The sequence below is a fragment of the Caloenas nicobarica genome, chromosome 4 (assembly GCF_036013445.1).
Source record: "Caloenas nicobarica isolate bCalNic1 chromosome 4, bCalNic1.hap1, whole genome shotgun sequence".
Classification (NCBI taxonomy): domain Eukaryota; kingdom Metazoa; phylum Chordata; class Aves; order Columbiformes; family Columbidae; genus Caloenas; species Caloenas nicobarica.
The window spans coordinates 52,596,140-52,616,485 of NC_088248.1; the positions used below are offsets into that span (position 1 = coordinate 52,596,140).

The 20,346-nt window shown below is 36.5% G+C and overlaps 1 protein-coding gene across 1 annotated transcript; it reads left to right on the forward strand.

The window, feature by feature from the left end:
* Window positions 1-309: 309 nt before the first annotated feature.
* GABRG1 (gamma-aminobutyric acid type A receptor subunit gamma1) lies at window positions 310-12,919 on the forward strand. Its single transcript, XM_065633375.1, has 6 exons — window positions 310-437; window positions 2,835-2,917; window positions 4,178-4,315; window positions 4,445-4,597; window positions 7,638-7,849; window positions 12,641-12,919. Exons 1-6 carry the CDS (start codon window positions 310-312, stop codon window positions 12,917-12,919), a joined length of 993 nt encoding a protein of 330 aa, XP_065489447.1.
* Window positions 12,920-20,346: the final 7,427 nt, after the last annotated feature.

Genomic DNA, 20,346 nt, shown 5'->3' on the forward strand with positions numbered 1-20,346 from the left:
ACTAATTGATGTGTGTCAGGGGAGAGGAGGTAGAGACAGAATTCAGTGTGTGTCTTTGATCAGTCTGTAATTTCTCAGTTTGAGGTTACAGGCTGCTGTGCAAATAGCAATACGAAAGATAATGGAAGTGGCCTTAGATTATATGTAAATTAAAAATTCTTGGTTTGAAGACTTTGGTAAATGTATACGTAAGTATGGCTGTTTCTCTGTTTTTAGGAATACACCATAGATATAATTTTTGCCCAGACATGGTATGACAGTCGTCTAAAATTTAACAGTTCAATGAAAGTGCTTATGCTTAATAGCAACATGGTTGGAAAAATTTGGATTCCAGACACTTTCTTCCGGAACTCAAGGAAATCTGATGCTCACTGGATTACAACTCCAAATCGTTTGCTCCGAATCTGGAGTGATGGAAGAGTATTATACACTCTAAGGTAGGTTTTTACTAACCGACTAGAAAAAAAAAATGTTATGACCAGAAATATGAAAATAATGAATATTAACAAAATCCTTAGCATCTGTTTTGTTGTGGACCACAGGAATTTGCAAGGAGTTTACCAAAGGAAAAAAAAAAAATTATTTGATCATTAAAAGCATGAAATTAGTAGCATTGAAATATATCGACTAGATAATTGGGTAAAGACAATTGAATGGGATAGCAAATTTTAATCTCATTTATGTACAGGCAAGATTGAAAAAAAGATGTTATATAGCACGTAGAACGATGTGGTGGTCTGTCACTAATATATTGCAGATCTAGTCATAATGTGTTTTGCAGATTTTCTGTTCTCTAAATCATTCAGTAATTTCCACCAAATTGTGTTCTGTAAGTAAAAGGTTAAATGCTTCAGATAATAAAAATCATAAGAACTTTGATTAAACCTAAGTCCCCAGTCCTGGATATACTGTTTCATGTTTACCCTTGCAAGATATTAAAATGAACGAATCTGTTTATCCAAATTAGGCACAAGCGAATATGTTGGTGATAATTCTTGGCAAATGGGGGGTGCTTGGACTGGTTTTAAGCTTACCATCTAGGCTATCTGTAATGATCTTTGAGACACTTAGAAAACAGTTCTTGAAAGGCTGTAGTCTACAGAAAGCATTTTAAGGTCATCTCTCTCAGTTTTATTTTTTAAGTATGCCTGAAAAATCTTGCAATAAATTAGGAGCTGATCAAGAAACAGTCCATGCAGAGCATCCCGTAAAGCTGATTCTACTCTTAGGAGTTTATTTAGTTAGATATTTTTAACAAAACCTAGCACCTTTTAATTACTTTCTTTTCAGTCATTTATGCTGTTTTCATGTGCAGGCTCGTAGTGTTTTATGAACAATTTATAAAAATATGCTGTGTCAGAAGTAAAAAGAATTAGAATATTTTAAAAGTATTATCTTTATTTTTTTCTTAAGATGTTTCATTTGAGAGCATACAAATATCTCTGAAGAGCACTTTTAAACAGTTTATTATACTGGTGTTTATAAAAATCTCTAGACAGCCTCTTCTCTTAACATGCTAATATTTTTTTTTCTTTTTGTAGCTAAAAAATCTAGAATCATACTTTGGACCTTATGCTTCCATTGCCCATTCAGTTTCAATGTACAATTTCTCTTAAGCAGGGTCTAAGTTAAACAAAGAAAGAACAAATGCAACAAAAAACCCCCATGTGAGCTCTCCCAGAGCAATAGGTTGGAATTATTGTGCTAGAGTATGAGCTATGAAGTACGATGAGCTAGTAATAAAACAGCAGGACACACAAACATCTGTATAGGTGAGGATATCGCCTGAATTTGTCCTCAGGTGGAGTAACATTGAGAGGTTCACATATTGGTTATTGAAGGAACAATAATAGGATCTGACAGTGCTCCAGGTTTGCTGACTCCCCTGTACTGTCACTCTTTGCCTGTTGGTACTGGAGGGAGCCGACCTGGTGATTCTGTTACTTTGTTCACGGGCTTACAGGGCTTTCTGGCAGCATGTGGCAGAATCTTCCTTTCCTCATCCTTTTTAATCTAGTTTGCAAGCATTGCATACAATCAAGTATGTAAGCATTATGTTAACTTACAGAGTTTATTTTAGAAGACATTCTGACTTTCTTCACAGTGCTACCAACAAAGGAAGAGATACTTCAAATGCAAAGAAGGCAGTTTGGAGTCTAAGCCATTATCTAGTTTCCTAGTGGAAGTTAGTGGAACTGGGGTTTACGTTGGTTGCGTTGAAGCTCTTTGGAAATCTATGATAGTATTTTCAAATGCAGCAAGTGATTCAGTTGATACATCATGAGTCCTAAACTGCTTCTAAAATGTATATTAGTTGTGTGAATTACCTTAATGAATTAGACATTAAATGAGTAGAAATACCAAGGCTGCTCTTTCTTTCCTATGCTGCCTTTTTCACCGGAGCTGCTTCCATGAATATAGAGCAAGCCAAAGTGTGTCCCCACTGAATGCAATTTGACTTGACAAATGTGTTCTTCAGAAGCTTCCTTTATTTGCTGTCACAAACTCTCCTCCTTGCCCTGCCTTCAGTCCTTTTCTTTTATCCTGTTTCTAGAAGAGAGCCGAGAGATCCCCCCAAATCAATTAAAAGTTTTTTAAATGGCTCAAAATGCCAACTGAAACAATGCAGGTCCTCAGGTTGCCTATGATGAGAGTTTTTGTTCTTTGCTGATGATGCTGGATGTTTTTTACAGATACACAGCTGACTATGCATAACATCCATTAATTGCCAAAATTGATTTCTGTGCATGTTCTTTACTACCTAGTCTGAAGTGTTTGGATGATTGAATATAATCTTTTTTCTCCCTCCCCCCACCCCTTCCTTTTCTAATTAGGCTGACAATTAATGCTGAATGTTATCTTCAGCTTCATAACTTTCCTATGGATGAACACTCTTGTCCGCTGGAGTTTTCAAGCTGTAGGTGGTAATTTTTTTTTTTCCTTTTACATACAGTCTTTAAATTTCCTTAAATTCTAGCAACAAGAGAGCAAGTGTTTACTTTTTAAAACCTTGTAGTGAAGGAAAGAACTGACCTGTTTATGTTTTGTTTAGATATATTGCATTTTTAATGCATTATTAAATGCAGTAATGAATATGTTGAATTACATGCATTTCAATTAGTTGCAACTTTAAAAATATTTGTATTGCTTAGGAGACTGATACAATGCCCATTCCAGTTAATGGAAATCTATTGCCCTGGAAGAACTTAATTTTTTGTGCCTGCCAGTTTTGCCAGCTTTGAATTAGTTCTGTGTGGTATTCCTAAAAGGAAAACTAAGATCTGTCTTCTTCAACGTGTTCCTGTAAATGCTTAATCAGTATAAGAAGTCCTTCTCCCTTCAGTAGGACTTACTTATGTGAGCAAGAAACACAAATTCCAGGCTTCACTTATTTAATATAAACTCTATTAAAAAAAGCGTTCCTAAGGGAATTGTGCTATTACTGGCAAAAGAAACCCAAACCACCTGAACAAAGTTAAATGACTTATTCTTAAATGCAAAATCTAATAGCCAATGCAATAAAAATTCAGTGATTCTTTTTAAATTAATGTTTTTGTTTAGTACTTCCTCCTTGAGTGCTTCCAGCTAAATGAGCTTTGGTAGGTCCATTGATTGAGTAGTTGTGCCACAGAAGCAATTCTTGCTTAATTTCATTTCTGCCTTTCTGCAAGATAATGTGGGACAACACGTGAGGCACATGAAAATCAAGAAGGTTGCACTTCCTTAAAGTACTGGACAGTGAGTCAGGCCACAAAAATCCATTCTGGGAAAAACAGACAAAGAAATTTTCAATAAATGTAAATAGGAATTTTATCAAATTATGTAATAAGAAGTGTCTGTCCTTTTAAGCTCTTTGTAGTCTTTTAATGATAATGTGTATTACATTTGTGTATTAATTTATAGTAATGATTCTGAGCCAGTTTTTCATACCCGAGTTGCAGAATATTGTGTAGATATTTCCTCAACACTTGTATTTCCATAGTTTTTAATCTATCATATATTTAGCTAGGCTAAAAACTGAGGCTAGGTATTTTGTGGTTAAATTTTAAGTCTGGCTTTCTCTCTGACTCACTTTATGTATAGCCCTGATTTAGTTTATAAACAACTTCAGACATCACAAAACATGCCTTGGTACATACTGTGGCTGAATGCTTGATTTTTCTCTGTTTTATTTCAGATGGATATCCCAGAAATGAAATTGAATACAAATGGAAGAAAACCTCTGTTGAAGTGGCAGATCCAAAATACTGGAGGTTGTATCAGTTTGCATTTGTAGGGTTACGAAATACAACTGAAATTTCTCATACCTTGTCTGGTAAGGCAAAGTTTAAACTTTTATTTCATGTAATATCTATGTAGAACAAGGCTCACAGATGAAGATACAACTGAAAACCATTTTCAGTGTCATGAATGTCGTGTCTTTTTTTTTTTTTTTAATTTATAGGTGATTATATTATTATGACAATCTTCTTTGATCTCAGCAGACGTATGGGATATTTTACTATTCAGACATACATTCCTTGTATACTCACAGTTGTTCTTTCATGGGTATCATTTTGGATCAATAAAGATGCAGTTCCTGCAAGGACTTCTCTGGGTAAGAATGTATTTTTTTCAACCTTGAAGGGTCTGGTACTCCCCAGGAATACAAATCTGCAGTAGGGAGCAAATTAACTGCATTTTATTCCCCTTCAGTTTGTGACCATTGGTCACCCTTTCTCTTGAACTGCAAGATTAAGAGTAGGAGGATCCTGCTGTGGTTGCACAGCAGGGCTTAAGGAGGGAGCATTGAGAATGGAAATCCTGATCCAAGCCTTGTGGACCTGCTGTTGTTCACATAAATACGTATTTTCTCCTTTATGTTCTTTTTGTCATCTCCAGAGATGGCAATAGGTAATCATTAGTCTGATTAGTATGATTGGACTTCACATCTCGTCATGGATCAAAGGATGTCATTACTACACAGGCAAAAACTGTGAAGATCTGGTGTTGGTTTTTAATTATAATGTTGTTGTTTTTTTTTTTTTTAAATAACATAAATTTTTGAAATGATTCAGTTGTTCTTTTAAGCCCAGGATAGGACAGAAAATTTGCAACCAAAGTTGCACTTCAGGCAGTTAAGCATTTAACTCACAAAAACTGACTCACTGTCCTGCTTTTACTATAGACAGTACCGAAGTGTGTTGCAAGTTCTGCTACAGGGATAATTTTGTGTTAATGTCATCTTGGCTGACCTGTTTAGCATGGTGTCAGTCTCCAGCATTTGGCTGTTTAGGATTCATGTGCTGCCTTGGAGAGGCATCGTAGTCCCCACATAAAGCAGGATAGACAGGGGTGCATGGAGGACACACGGTAGCAACTTCCAGTTTAGCAGCGACGGAGGCTTTTAGTGAAACTGGTGGTGGCAGTATGACCTATTTTGGGGGAAAGATCAGGAGCTCAGAAGGTATCTTAGGAAGTGAGAAATGTGAGTTAATTTTCCTCGTCAGCTCATGGGGTTGTGGACACACCATTCTCACTTTCTAGGAGCATTGGAAGGGTGAGCCCAGGCTTTAACTCCTTGCCTTTCCCACTGAAACTGGACCACTGTGCAGTCAAGGCTGCAAGATTAATGAGTCAAGACAGAAAATAAGAAAAAATGAGCATGGCTCAGTAGCATAATGAAAAGACGAGGGAAGAAAATGTGAATCTTGGATCTTAACATTTTGCTATTTAAAAGTACTGCAAAGTTTAGTGAAGAGAGCCTGTAGTCTTGAATAAATAAGTGAAACTATTGATAGTTTCAGGTCTTGATTTAGAAATTTATTGTAAGATTTCTTTGACTAATCATTGGGCATCATTGTGGATACTGTCTGGAAAGGCAGTAGCCATGACGGAAAAACTGTTGTATTGTTATCCTGCTAGTTCTGTATCCAGTTTGTTCTTTTTACAGAGTACTTTTCCTGTGTCACGAACCTACCAAATTTGCCTTTCAGCTCATGGTTAAGCTAGAGTTTTCATGCTCCCACTTCAGCAGTACTAACCTTCATCTACTGGAGATGTACTACAGATGTTTGCAATGTCGAATTTACAGTTCCCTGCAGTTTACTCTGAGCTCCTTATGTGTGAACATGCAGAAGCCATCGTTTGGCAGATTGTGGGAAGACTTTTCCCACATACAGATATTCTGGTGAAGAAGAAAGACAATATCAGTCAGTAGACAAAATTTTATAGAAAAAAATATGAGAAATTAAGACAAGATAGCCAAAACTAAGCAAGGTCCATCATGGCAAGCAGTCGTGATGCTGTGGAAGGTTTGCTCCCTGTGACAGCCTCCTGTATGCCTTTCACACAGTGAAGAGGACTGGGAAAGTCCACGTCTCTTTTTGTCCTCTCTGAACAGAAGTCAGTAAGAGGAATCGTGTCATTTCCCCCCTGGACCTTTTCATATGTTGAAAGATCCTGGCAGATTGCAGTTTCCCAAAGCAAAAGGTTTGAGATGATTAAATGTATTTAGACATTTAGTTATGCAGAGAAATACCTAATTGATTTTTCAAAAGCATCTAGTGGGAGTGGAGCGCTTTTAAAAACTCTGTGGTTATCTGTTTGCCCTTTTAGGCATGTAATTTCGTTGGGAGATCTGTTGCAAAATCACCACTGCTTTCCTGCTTCAGGATCAGTCCATAACAACCCCTGATTCCACGCTTTGATTTAAAACCCATAGACAGCCTTAGATTGGTGTAACACATTTTTGGGAATAAGCTTGTGCATGTAAATAACCTTATTTGTGTGTTCAAGTATTGTTCTCCAAAGGAAAGGTCACATCTTAATTTTAGCCTACTGTGAAAAAGGCTTTGCATCTCTCTGAAGCATCACATATAAGAAGAAAGTGTTAACACCTTCTAAATGTTAAACCAGTAACGAGTAATATAGTTGAGATTCTGAACACAGCGCTATTAAGGCCAGCTTGTTCTTTTAATTAACTCGTATGTAAGTGAATCAATGGAAACATTTTATATTACTTAAGACGCAGTATTGAAAAACCACCTAGTAACTTAGAATGAGACCCGAAAGGCCATGAAGGTCATCTGGTTTGACCTGCTACATGTCAGAAGCAAACAATTGAAAACATTACTTTTTCTCGTGTTTTCTGGAAGTTTGAAGTCATTGATAAAGAACACCTGGGGTTTTTTTCTGAATGTGTCCTTTTGTACATTTTAATCTTTCAAGAGCCAAAGGACTTTTTTGTGTTTATAGAATTTGTGTGCTTATTTGTACCTCCTTGTCTATTGTATTTGTTTTATGTGGATATTCTATAACATTTATAAAATTACACAAACTTTTTGGGTGTCGTTGTTTATTCAGTGTGTGTTGAAAATGGGAAGGAGTTAAACTGAAGGTGAAAAGTGTTGCCTTCTTTATGATCCCATGGTGGCCACTGGATCCATAGGGAGGGCTTCTTGCATTAGCACTAATGTGTGCGGTTGTGATCAGCAGTGAATCCTGATGTGGCTCAGTTCTTGTATGCATTGTGAAAGAATTAAGGGCTAATTTGAAGATTTTTTTTTTTTGGTGACAATATGATTGGATTACTTATACACTTCCTTCTTCCTGTTTTATTTCGTTTTGTTTTCTTTCCTTCTTTCTTTCTTGTGCAGGCATTACAACAGTGCTGACCATGACGACATTGAGTACAATTGCTAGGAAGTCACTCCCAAAGGTTTCGTACGTGACAGCAATGGACCTTTTTGTTTCGGTTTGCTTCATTTTTGTGTTTGCTGCTTTGATGGAATATGGCACCTTGCATTACTTTACCAGCAACAGAAAAGGGGACAAAGGAAAAGAAAAGAAGGCAAAATCTAAGCCATTGGTAAGTTTACCCAAACAAGAAGAAAATACAGAATGCTCTTTATTGTAGCATTAATTTTGAGAGACTAGTTCTTAAGTACAAAGGCTAATGTTGAAAGTTTACTACAACTAGTATTTATTATTTTGTTTCAGTTGGGGGCTTATACTAATTTTCTGTAAATACTGCTAATGAACAAAGGGTTTAGATCATTCCACTCATATGTGAACACGAGCCTAAGCTAGAGGGTGGTTTAATATAATATTCCATGTTTGCATGCCATACCCAAGCCCTTGGTGCTTCTAGAGCTGCCAGTGAAGTGTGTGCCCATGGAGACAGTTCTGTCTGGGCACAGTGCTACTGAAAACAGTAGCCGGCAAAGATCCATAGATAAGACTGTAGCAGTAGAAATAATGCGTATGGATTGAAGGTATGAGGATTTGTTTGGGTCTGCGTCACCTAACTTGGGTCTTATCTTGCTATCTTTGCAAAAGAAAAAGTGCTTATTATTGGTCAGTATTCTGACTCCCATTTCAGAAAATATACTTAAACTTTTTATTTATTTATTTTCTTTATTTACTTCCATGTTTATTTCTGGTAAAATGAGCCTCCTGCTTTTACAAGTTGCTATTTGTATGTTGTGAATCCTCACATATTCCAAGAGAAAGTCTTACTCAATTTTAAGAGGCTTTCTGTTTGTGTAGTCAGAATACTGGAACTTCCAATCTATTGTTGGAAGCCAGTACAAATATTTAACTCTAATTTTTAAACTAATAAAATGTTGAGGTGAAGGTGCTAAATAGTTGTATTCATTCAAACACTAGTCTTAATATCTAAGGTTTGACTGTAGTCATATTTGGAGAGAGTAAGAGGGCAGACAATGTTATAAAGCCCCCTTCCAGATCATTTCATGAGAGGAACCTGGAGCACAGCTGACTCATATAAGTTGTCTTTTCAGGGTGAAGGCTGATTATCACCTGTGTAAGATCAAACAGAAATCAAAATGAAATTACAGATATGGAAATGCAGAAATCCTGTTATGAACCATATCTATTCTGCAACTAGCGTCGGAAAGCAATGGTGCACTCATTTTGAGCAGTGCTGCTGTGGGAGACTGTCTTATGGTGGCACCGCAAGGCTGCTCTGGCTTAACACCAGGGAAATGAGAGCCCTGACGTTTCATACGGTGAGCTGGTCTGACTGGTTCAGCTCTGTATTTAGGACAAGGCTAGTGGTGAAGGATTAATCCAGCACAGCTGAGAGAACTGGGAAATGGAAACCTCAGACCTCCTTACTGTTAGTGATAGAAGCAAATGTGGGCACAATGGGAAGGATGGAAAACAGGCTTTGGCAAGGGCCACAGATGAGAAATGAAGGTAAAAAATAACAGATGCTGCAGAATCTTGGGGGACTTCCCTGTGTTAGCAACGTAGATTCAATTTTAGGTGGTGGTTGCAATGAGTTCTCAAAAATACTTAGGGAAAAGGGAACTGAAATAAGTTTGTGCTCAGCATGCACAAGAAGAAAAGGAAGAGGGGAGGAAATGCTGTTTATTCAAACCAGGCAGATAGTAAAGAAATGTTGCTGGCAGATCAAAAGCCATTGAAGTGGTTTGCAAGTATACACCATTGAATGGAGTAATGAGACTTTCTAGAAACTGTTCACACATCAGCCATTTGTGCAATTATCTGCCAAATGCTTTGAGATTTTCAGTGTATATGACAATTTAAAGTGTAGAATAATGGTGAGATGGCAACTATGTGACTTATTGAATAAATAGCTGGAGTTTGGTTAAAATTAGCAATACAATACTCAAAACACTGTTCAGTTGTGTTTTGCTGTGTTCTTAAAGCATGCTTCTTTTTCTAAGTAGTTGAAAACCAACCATCTTTTCACACAGAATTCTTCAGACTTGTTTCAGCACATTGTGGCTATAAGATCATACTAGATAAAAGCTTATTCTAAAAAAAGGGTGGGATTAAATTTAATACAGTTACATGCAAGGATTCTAATTTGATAATTAAGGGTTTTGTCTGGTGACATTTTATAAAAAGCTATAAAATTTCTTGTTCCAAATAGAACAATTGAATAAGCTATCTGATTAATTAATGGGAAGTTGTACAATTACAAATCCATGTTTTTCTTTTTTTTCCCCCCTTTTTCAAAGACTTCTATTAATTCTTTTTCTCTTGTAGTTATGGATATGTAACTCAACAAACCATTTGAATTAAAATAGTTACTTTAATTCCTTCTGAAAGGTTCTCATTTACAGGTGTGTTTTTCCCTTGGAAAACTTGCCTTGAATAGGTCTTCTATTTCTACTGCAAAATGTAATAAAAGCTTATTAATCCAGGAACTGATGCCAAGAAAGTGCAATAAATAATCTTGTGCAAAAAAATGGTGGGATTTTACAAATGATTCCAGCAGTTTCATCTTACAAAATATGTGCTGGCATCATTCAAGAAAGGTGGTATGAATTGGCTTATGTAAATCCACATTAGTAAGGATAATGAGTTTGGGCAGGAAAGATTAAAGTTAATTAGTTGTGGATCTCGTTCTGATCATCATTTCACTTGAAGTGAATGCATCACCTTTGCTATCCACAGACAATCACTTTCTTTTGTACATATATTAATGTTAATGCAGAATAATTTAATTTTGGTCCTATCAGAGTGTATTATAAATGCTTCTTACTATACTCGGGGTTTTATCTACAATCACACTAGGCATGTACATGAACAATCAGCATGTACTACTGTATCTGTGTAATTTTTTCAGTCTTTTTGCCCATTTTCCCTCATGCTGCCTCTTTCTTACACACATCTTATGTATTCCCTGTAGGCAGTTAGGCCTATAAGATGGCACCATCTTTCTGCCTCTCTCAGGCAACCTCTAATTCAGTCTGTAACTCAGTAGCCAGCTTCAGTCTGTACTGGTGACATGAGCAGTGAAAAGCAGTACTATTGGTTTTTTCTTCCTCTCATGGTGTTTCTAGGTTGAGGATACCTGTTTTACCCCACTAGTAGAAACAAATCATGCCATGAATATTACATTGGCAGAACCAACAGTCAGAAAATTATTGTAGAGCCAGAGTAGGTGAGAATCAGAAATAACAATCTTTCCCTATATATCTTCAACAAAATAATGATTTTGTAAGTTAAAAAAATGGAACTTTTTATGTTTTATAAAAATAAGCCCTGTTTGCAATGCCTCAAATTAGGGTAGAAGCATGTAACTGCTGTTTGTTAGTGTTGTCAGTATTTTATCATAACTAAAAAGAATAATGAGGTCCTTTAGGATGATAATTAGCTCCTTAGGTCACTATGTCTAAAAAGTGTTGAAACAGCAGTCTGTGTGAAACTTCCTCTGGTAAAGACACTTATTAAACAAAGCCGTTTGAACAAGTGGTGGATACTGCGCTGCTTTAACTTCACTCTTTGGGCCATCAGGTAAAATGTGCCTGCAGCAATAGAGTGCCTCCTTAACAATGTATAGAGATCTGTGCAATGTCCAAAGTAATTCCCTGGAAGTGGGACAACAGCACTCTAAAACATAACAAGAATCTAAATGATGTGGCTTCCTGCTTTTCATAATTTTTTCATATTTTTAAATTGCCTATCATTCATAATTGTTTAAGAGAGATTCTTCTCTACACTTCAATACCCACTTAGTTCTTCTGACTGCATCTTTTCCTGCTGTATTTATTCCTTACATGACAAAATATGGAGATGGTAAAGACAATGTAAGAGTAGTGTTGATGTAACTCCTATTTCTGAAGATTTTAGAAGAGATGCCAAAGGTGGGGGGGTGGGGGGGTGGAGGTTGAAAGAAAGAGTATTATGGAGTAGTTTAAAAAGGCTATGAGATTTAGAAAGACAAAAAAGGACAGAGAGAGAGAGACTTTTGAAATATTCAGTAAAACAAGAATGAAGAGAACTGTGTGGAAACAAAAGAATAAAAGGGGGAAAGATGGGCTGTGATAGTGCAAGTAAAAGGAAGGCGAAAAGGCAAAAGTTGCAAGAAAGGGAATAGCAAACAGTATATGTACTAGGGCACACAGCTTTTTTCTATGAAAAAATGTGTATGAACCTTAACATCTATTACACTGAGTTTTTACCAGTTTGCGAGAGGGTTGAGTTATGCCGACAGAAAGTAAGATTAAGAATTAAGAGCTGAATTAATCAGTTTTGCTGACTTGAATGGCATTCTCCTGAGTTGTATTATGTCTTGGTTTCTAAAGGTGAGGCATATTGTTTAGGGATTTTACATCAGAGGGTTAGATGACATAGCCTGACCTTATGTGTCTCAGTGTATTAAACTTCCCTAGTGATGCTATACTAATCCCCTTAGCATTTTTTGGTGTAGCTTCCAGAAACACATCCAGTTTCCTAAGGACTCTAAGTGATGGGAGAACCATCATTCACTTGCTAGCAATGCTTATAGCCTGCTTGTGGACTTGCTTGTGACCCAGTTTTCAAGCTGTGACTGACTTCAAAATGTTCATTTCTGTTGTGTAGATGGGATCAGCTAACCCTGTCTATGTAACTAATTATCCACTATTCCCAAATCCCAGCACAACTCAGTTTTCACTGTGGCAGGTGAAAATCATTCATGATCTTTTGCCTGCATGAGCTAATTATATACAGCAGTTCATAATTTGTAATGCTCCCCAAACTGTTTTCTTAAACATTGGAATTCCTGTATGTTGTACTGAATGTGCTTATATTAGCCTTTGCTATGGAAACCTATGGAATTATTTAATGGAAAGATAAGAAAACCTGCAAAACTATATTTTTCTTTTTTTTTTTTCTTAAGAAACCACCTGCAATTGCTGTTCGACCTGGATCAACGTTAATTCCAATTAATAACATAAATCATCTCCCTGAACGTGATGATGATTATGGATATGAGTGCCTAGAAGGGAAAGACTGTGCTAGCTTCTTTTGTTGTTTTGAAGACTGCCGCACAGGATCTTGGAGAGAAGGAAGGATACACATCCGGATTGCGAAAATTGACTCCTATTCTCGGATCTTCTTTCCAACAGCCTTTGCATTGTTCAATCTTGTTTACTGGGTTGGCTATCTTTACCTATAAATTTCAGAGGTTTGACAAACTCAGAAAGAAATGCTAATTGAACAGTCATTAACAATTTTTAGTGAGCAGTCAAAGATTAGAGCTGGTCCAAAATGTTTGGATGCTTTAAAAATTTGAAACAATGAGAGGAAATATGGTGATGTAGTCTCCCTCTTGTGATCAACTATAGAACTGATACTGGTATTTTGAAAAGAAAATTTAAAAATAAATACCCTTAAGATTTAATTTGCCTGAACATACACCTATTTTTGTCCAGCTCTAACAAAATGCGGAGTCAAGAGGCTATGTTATTCAACTGGACAGTTCTACATAAGCTTTCAATTTTATTCCTAAATGATAATGCAGATGAATTTTGTAGCATCTCTTACACCTTTACAAAGAAAGCCTTAATAAAATGGGATTAGTTATTCTCATCCATTTCATCTGTAAGGTGGTGATTTTATTAATCCTGATTTTTAAAAGTTGAAATGGAACATTTCTATTTTTCAACCAGCCGTTTGTTCTCTGCAGCATGTTAAGAAGAGTGATTAAGTCATAATTAATCACATTCAGATTTATACAGAATGCAGAGATTAGAGCAGTGAGAAATAGGTATATCAAAAAATGAAGGGTAATTCTGAGCTTGTCTTATCCTGACCATTGATACAGGCTTTTGGCTTTCAACATTACGCCTGTGCTCCATCTCCTGTTACTTCACTGTTGTGAGTTCCCCAAAGTTTTCCAAGAGGGCTATAACTATCAAAAATTCCTACCCAGCTGCCATTGCTTACTCATTTCATGGAAACCAGACTGATGCTGGCTGAGATTCTGGCCACTAAACATAACGCTCTTCACATCCTCCCCATTCCCAGCTCCTTTGTCTGGTTCATACTCAGGGCCAGAGAAAAAGTCATAACTCTATATTCAGTAGAATTTGTATCAGCAGAGTTTGGAAAAACTGTAACAGTGCTATAGTTGTTGTATTCAAAGGCACTATGTTAAATCTCCAGCCCTAAGAGTGTATTGTATGCTGGCTCCACTTCGCATACAGTATGATTTTGTAGATCATCATTTGCTTGTTACTGCGTACGTTACTCACTGAGCCAAAACCAAATGGTATAAATTTACTGAACCCGTGTTATGGATTGCTGTGTAAATAACAATGAGGTAATTGTTTCTTTCTAATGGAAAAGCCCTGTTATGGGCAGAGGGATTTAAAATAATCCCTATGCATTGCAGATCCTTCTCCAAGATGGGATGTATTGCCCCAAAAATCATAGGACCAGTTCTCCAGCCTTTCTGTGGTCAGAGCTTCTGTTTACTTTGGTAGCAATTCTTCTGTAGTAGCCTTTCTGGACTGACTTATCTGTGTTGACTATTGCTGGCTGACAGCATTTAGTATCTCATTTCTATTTTTAAATCCATTGTCTTCATTATGATAAAGTGCAGTCTTTCCTCCTTTCTCAAAAAGAAACTGGTCTCAAGTGAGCTTGCTAAAAACACTGTAAAATTAAGATATGCATTAAGTAGAAGTCAGAATTACATGGAAGGCCTTACAGATCTTTAAAGAGGATTAATGGGATTAGCATTGGGCTGTAGGTAAGGATGTTCAGTACTGGAGATAAAGACATGGTTAATGGCTAATAATAGAAAATGATACATGAAGGACTCCCCCCACCCCAATATTTCTGTTGAATGTTCTCCCTCCTCTAAATGTCTCAGAAAAGATTAATGTATTTTTATATTCTAGTTGGTACCAGACATAATAAGATATGATATGCAATACACATTTCGGATTAAATGTTACTGCAGTGTTCAGCCCTGAAGTTTAATGTAGAATGCAAGACTATGTGCAGTGATTCTGGAAGAATGTGTGACAGAGAAGATCCCGTTATAATGCAAACTTTATTTCAGTGTTTAGCTGATGAAATATGGAAGTGGTTGAGAGAATCCGAAAGCCTGCTGTTGAGATTGGCAGACATTATTTGTTGTGTGACCTTTCTTAGCACCAGCTTCTTCTGACTGTTAGACTGAGTGTAGAAGTGCAGCATCATTAACAACAGTGATCTACTATAATTTATTGTTTCTTTAGAGTCTCATTTTCAGACAATATTCAGTACAATGGAAATGTGTCAGTTTTAATTCCATAGTGCAGCTTGATACTTTTTGACAGCACACTAAACACATTCTTCTGTGGGAGGGATGAAGGTGGCTTCAGCAGCAGTATGTTGGATGTGTGCTTGAAAAGCAGTCTACTTGCTATACAACACAAGGCCCAGATTTTGTGAACTCATTATGTGAGTTTCATTAATTCACCTTTAAACAAAAGGAACTTGAAAGAACTTGGCACTTCACAAGAGGAAACAGAAATTTCACAGCCTGCTCTCCTCTGGCATATCTGGTTAGCTTTTTCTATTCATGTGGTTGTCAGGTGCCAATCAGCCTCCAGTGACTGAATTGGAGAACAGAAAACATCCAAAATTGGCAAGGGATGGATAAGAAGTCTTTAATCTCTAATTTCTATGAAACAATGTAATGCAGTATTAAACCTGTTGAATGTTGTGGCTGTTTGGCTTATGGATACACTTGCTTGTGTCTGTTGACAATTTTTCTGTGTACTTCATTTGTTTCTGATTAAATAATTTTAGTTTCCCGTAGTATTGTGAGTGCGAATAGAAATGGGATTGCAGTGAACTGTAACATGGCATGTAAGAAATGTGGTTTTTTAGTCCTGTGTGTTTTCTTTCTAATCTGCATGTAAACACTTGATTCCAAGAAATCTAAGTGATACTAAAAAAAAAAAAAAAAGTAAGAAACAAAGACTATAATTACTTGGACTTAGATGCTGCAATCATTTTGAAACCTACCTTGGTAAAAGTTCGTTTACTGGCAGCTGGGGTCACGGTATTTGGAGTCATATTATTCTGACCATTACTGCTTAAGCACATGCTTAAACCTATTTCTAATCAGTAGTGTAATTAGACCCGAATTCAGTAAAGCATGTACTTATGTACTGTCATAAAGAGTGATGCTATCGTGAGTTGATGCCATTAACACATGCTTAATTTGCACTAATTTCAATAATCAGTGTTCAGTAGCTCAAATGATTGAACATTAAGGATACGAACCAGAACCTCTTCAGTAAGAAGTTTTCTCACTGAAAGAGAGGGACATGAGTGAAAGAATTGCCGTAAAGGCAGGGAGGTGAAAAAGACTGGGGGAACTTATACTGCACCTATCTTAGGCATCTCCTGAAATATATTTTCCAAAAAAGATAATTTTCCTTGATATTTCTGTATTAGTGTTCACCACTTGTCTGTTTTAGTAGTGAGTACAGCTCAGCGTGTTATTTTTTGGTAAGGTTTTGTCTATGATTGTACCTCATTGGTCTTCAATGCATGTCTTCTGTGTTTGAATGGATCTGTTTTATGTAGTGGCAGTGCAGCCAAAGCATGAGCTCTGGGTAATGTATTTAATATTCTCATGTTGATGTGCTTCAAAGTCTTTAACCTTATCCAGTTTTCTGACATTCAGAGACATAGGATTGTGTAAGACTTTGAAGGAGAATCACCTCCAACATGGTTTTTATAATTTTCTGTAAAAGATTTGTTTAAAATTGATGTATGAGCTATGCTTTGTAATTTGTGAACACCTTTGACCTTTCAATTGAAAGCCCAACAGGAAGAATCTGGATTTAAATATGTGTCTGCCTAAAGTAGTATATGTTTTGTTTAATTGCATCAGTCATCATTTCAGTTTACTGTTTCCAAATATCTGAGAATTGGTGCATATACATCTAATTTAAATGTTTTTAAATAGTTGTTAATATAATTTTTTAAATTTATTGTATTTTGTCTCAGTTATGCATTAAGTGTGATCTCTTATGTTTGTTTATGAAATAATACTGTATTTTTTGTCCTCATGACAGATACAGAAATAGAAACTAATATAGAATGCCTGAGCTAAAGAGTACAAGGCCAGGAATTAGAAAGAATTACTGTGCTTCCATTCTTGAAAAAGCTCAGTGAATGTCCACATACCCCAATGAATGTGCTGTGGGGAGACTGACTCACGGTGAGAGGCAGAATATTCTCCAGGGTGTAGAAAAGGCCTCTGCATTGGTTCATGCCATGGGCTTGCTACCCACATAGTTTAAGTCAGTGAAAGGAATAGATCTGTCCTTCCTTTTTCAGTTGTCTGTTGCTTTTGCTTCACCTGTACCTGCAATAGCAGTTGTAAAGCCATGTTGCCAGATGAATCAAAACCTGAACGTTTTTCTTTATTTACTCTTTTGTAAGTTAATGTTTCAACCAGATGGGTGAATGAGCAATGGACTGTTATCATTCTGGTGAAATGTCAGATAGAAAATCAGAAATCAGGTTAAATCAGAAAAAGGTTATTTTTTTTTCCTCCTTTTATTATTAACGATAAAACTATTTTTAAAATTGAGTATTAATTAGTAGAACAGACACTCCTAAAGAGCTAGTACCCAGGTGTCCACATGACTTTTAGTCCCCTTGAGGGCTTAACATTTGGGAATGGAAGCCTGACCCAGGCTGCATTCAATCGTTGAGTCCCTCTCTCCTTCAAAGAATGGGAAAGGCTGATTGTGTTCATGCCAGGTGTGAACTGAGCCAGCCAGTGTACTCCAGGGACATTGGTAAAAGCCTCTGGTTAAAAGGAAGGGTGATTTCTTCCTGTGAGACTATAATTTGAAACAGGTTACATGCTTCCTTTCAGCAAATGCTTGTGTGCCATGACTTCCAGAACGATGGAAAAGCATCCCTTCACTTAATGTTTATCTTTGCACAGAAGAGGTTTCATTGAGTTCATTGAGTTGACTGATACCCTGTGTGGTATAAAGGGAGAGTTTTCACTGCACTCCTAGGCAAGGCATCTAAATTTTGTCACAGGGCTCAGTATTGTGGGTTCTGAGTTGTCTTTTGAATCTGTTATGATGCTAGTGAAAAGGCAGTGAATACTAAACTTTTGATTTTACTTACTAGTAAATCTCACTGAGAAAGCCAGAGCATTAATGAAAGCTTTAGAGGAAATCGTAGACAGCCCATGGAGATAGGAGACTAGCTAAAACTGTAATAAACTAAAGTATCTAGCCCTTTTTTTCCACAGGTGGGTCTTGTTGCTTGCTAGCAATATATTGTTTCTAAAACTAAAATGTAAAACTCATCATGATATTTTAAGGAGAAAAAAATAAACCAGTCTGTAAAATTCCTTAGCAATGTCATTCCCCTCCCCAGTGACAAATCTTGCTTTGCCTGCAAATTTTGCTTATGGTAGATCAACAGTACTTGAGCGGTGTGAAGAGAGCCACAGGGGATGTAAGACAAAAGACCTGTAAACTATTCTACCCTGTTCTTCCTCTCAGTTCCTTTTCTAAGTCAAGAAAAGAAGAGTTTCAGAAGAGACAGTGTATGGCATGTATAAATGAGGACAATTTTGCTACTGACAAAAGGGCCTGGGTCCCACTAGCTGACAGGATCAAGAGAGGAGTCTGCTTGCAGTAATAACGCTTTTCTTTTGTAATTCTTTGTAGTAGCTGCTTTCCCATACATCTCTGCATGCTTACCTGAGACTCAAACATTTTTCTGATTGGAAGCAGTTCTTTTGTGTGTTTCTGGCTTCAAAGAATGATCTTTATCATCAGGGTTTAAGCCATGCTGTATTCAAAAGAGAAGGTTTCCTCTTGAAGTTTCCCCGTCCGGGAATTGCAGGTAGGAGGTGACTTGCTGTCAAACATTGGAAAAGTGATTTTTAGTTGATCCCGCTGAGGAGGCAGCCTGGCTCTGTAGGGTGGCATTAAGATTGCTCTGTCATTCAGACTTCGAAAGGCTGAAGATCATTAACAGCAAAGACCAGTACTGCCCCCGCAGAGGATATATTGCTTTAGCCCATTTGATATTTAAAACCTAAAACTGAAACCAGCTACTGTGGGTGGGAAGTGAGGATGAGTCATTATTTCACTACATGTCTGTTTCCCCTTGAATTGTTTTTCCTCCTTAGGGATGTGGTAAATAAGAATCTTTTGGCTTGTGAAATCTGCAGAAAACAGGTCATGGTCATTTTAAACAGGTAAAGTCATGTTTGTCCCTTTGTCCACTGATGGTATAGGAGCGGGAACAATGAAGGCGTTTGCACTATGGCTCAGATTTCCCAAGAAAGGTAAATGTGGACATTTGCTTATTCGTAGGACTACTGTAAATAGACAATGTGTGTTAACACTTTCATCACTGAAAAAATTTTAAGGGTTTGTGCATCTTCACAGTATCTTTTGTATTTCCCACCATTGTCCACTGTGGATGCCTAGACTTTTTGTGTGAACATGGAGTATTGCATTATGATACCTTTACTTACAGTTTAAATTGCTATAGAATATAAATATTTCCTTAAATGAAACTGAGAGATAAGAATCTGATTCCTATCTTGAAAAATCTAATATTTGTTCTTAATTGCTGTTTCAAATTAAATAAATAATACTGCTATGTTCTGTATTCCCCTTCATTAAAGTTTTCTAAACAATTATAATATATGGTCTAAAAATTAAATTTACAGAAATATCCTTCAAAAATAACACTTGTTGTTTTATTATGTCTCAGTATTTATTATATTGAGGTTCCATTATTCAAATACACTCTTAATGCAAGTCTCTGTGTCAGCATCTATAATTCACATAGTGTTTCACTGAGTCACAGTTTGCCCCTTAATAGTGTGTCCTTTTTTTCATTCTTTTTTTAAAAACTGATGATATTTTTAATTACCTAAGAGAGCATTCATACCATGCAGTTGATTTTATAGTGTTTTGGCACCAGTGGACAATGTTGCAATATTATGCATCAGTGTTCCTTTTAATATTATTTATTAAAGTGCGTGTGGGTAACTTAATTAAAAAAAATATGGAACGTTAAGATAAATTTTGTAACTCTCAATGCTGTGTCTAAGGATTATATATAAAGTATACAGTATTGATGCAAATTTATTCTTCCAATTCAGTTTTCCTTCCAGAAGCCTCCTCAGTTGTGCTAATATTATTATTATAAGTGTGCTGATATTTACAGTTCTACTCAGCTATTTGGTACTTTTCCAATAGTGTTGGTATGCACTCATCCATTATTATATTCAATTACCTAGAAGCATCAAGGTATCCTCACAGGCTTTTAATGTGATTAAACCATGACTTCTTCAGCCTTTCTTAAAATACCATAATCTTTTGTGTGCAATGTCAAAACTAAAAAAACTATCGTTATTTGCCTCTCCATTTTGATAAAGTCTGTCTGCTGGGTTAGAGTGAAACATTGATATAATTATTTTATTATTTGACAACATTATTAATGAGCATGGCTGAACCAGAAGACTTCGGAGATGGTAAACTGATGGTGCTCTTGGCTAAAACCCATACAGCTGTGACTTTTTGAATGTGATAGTAATTATAT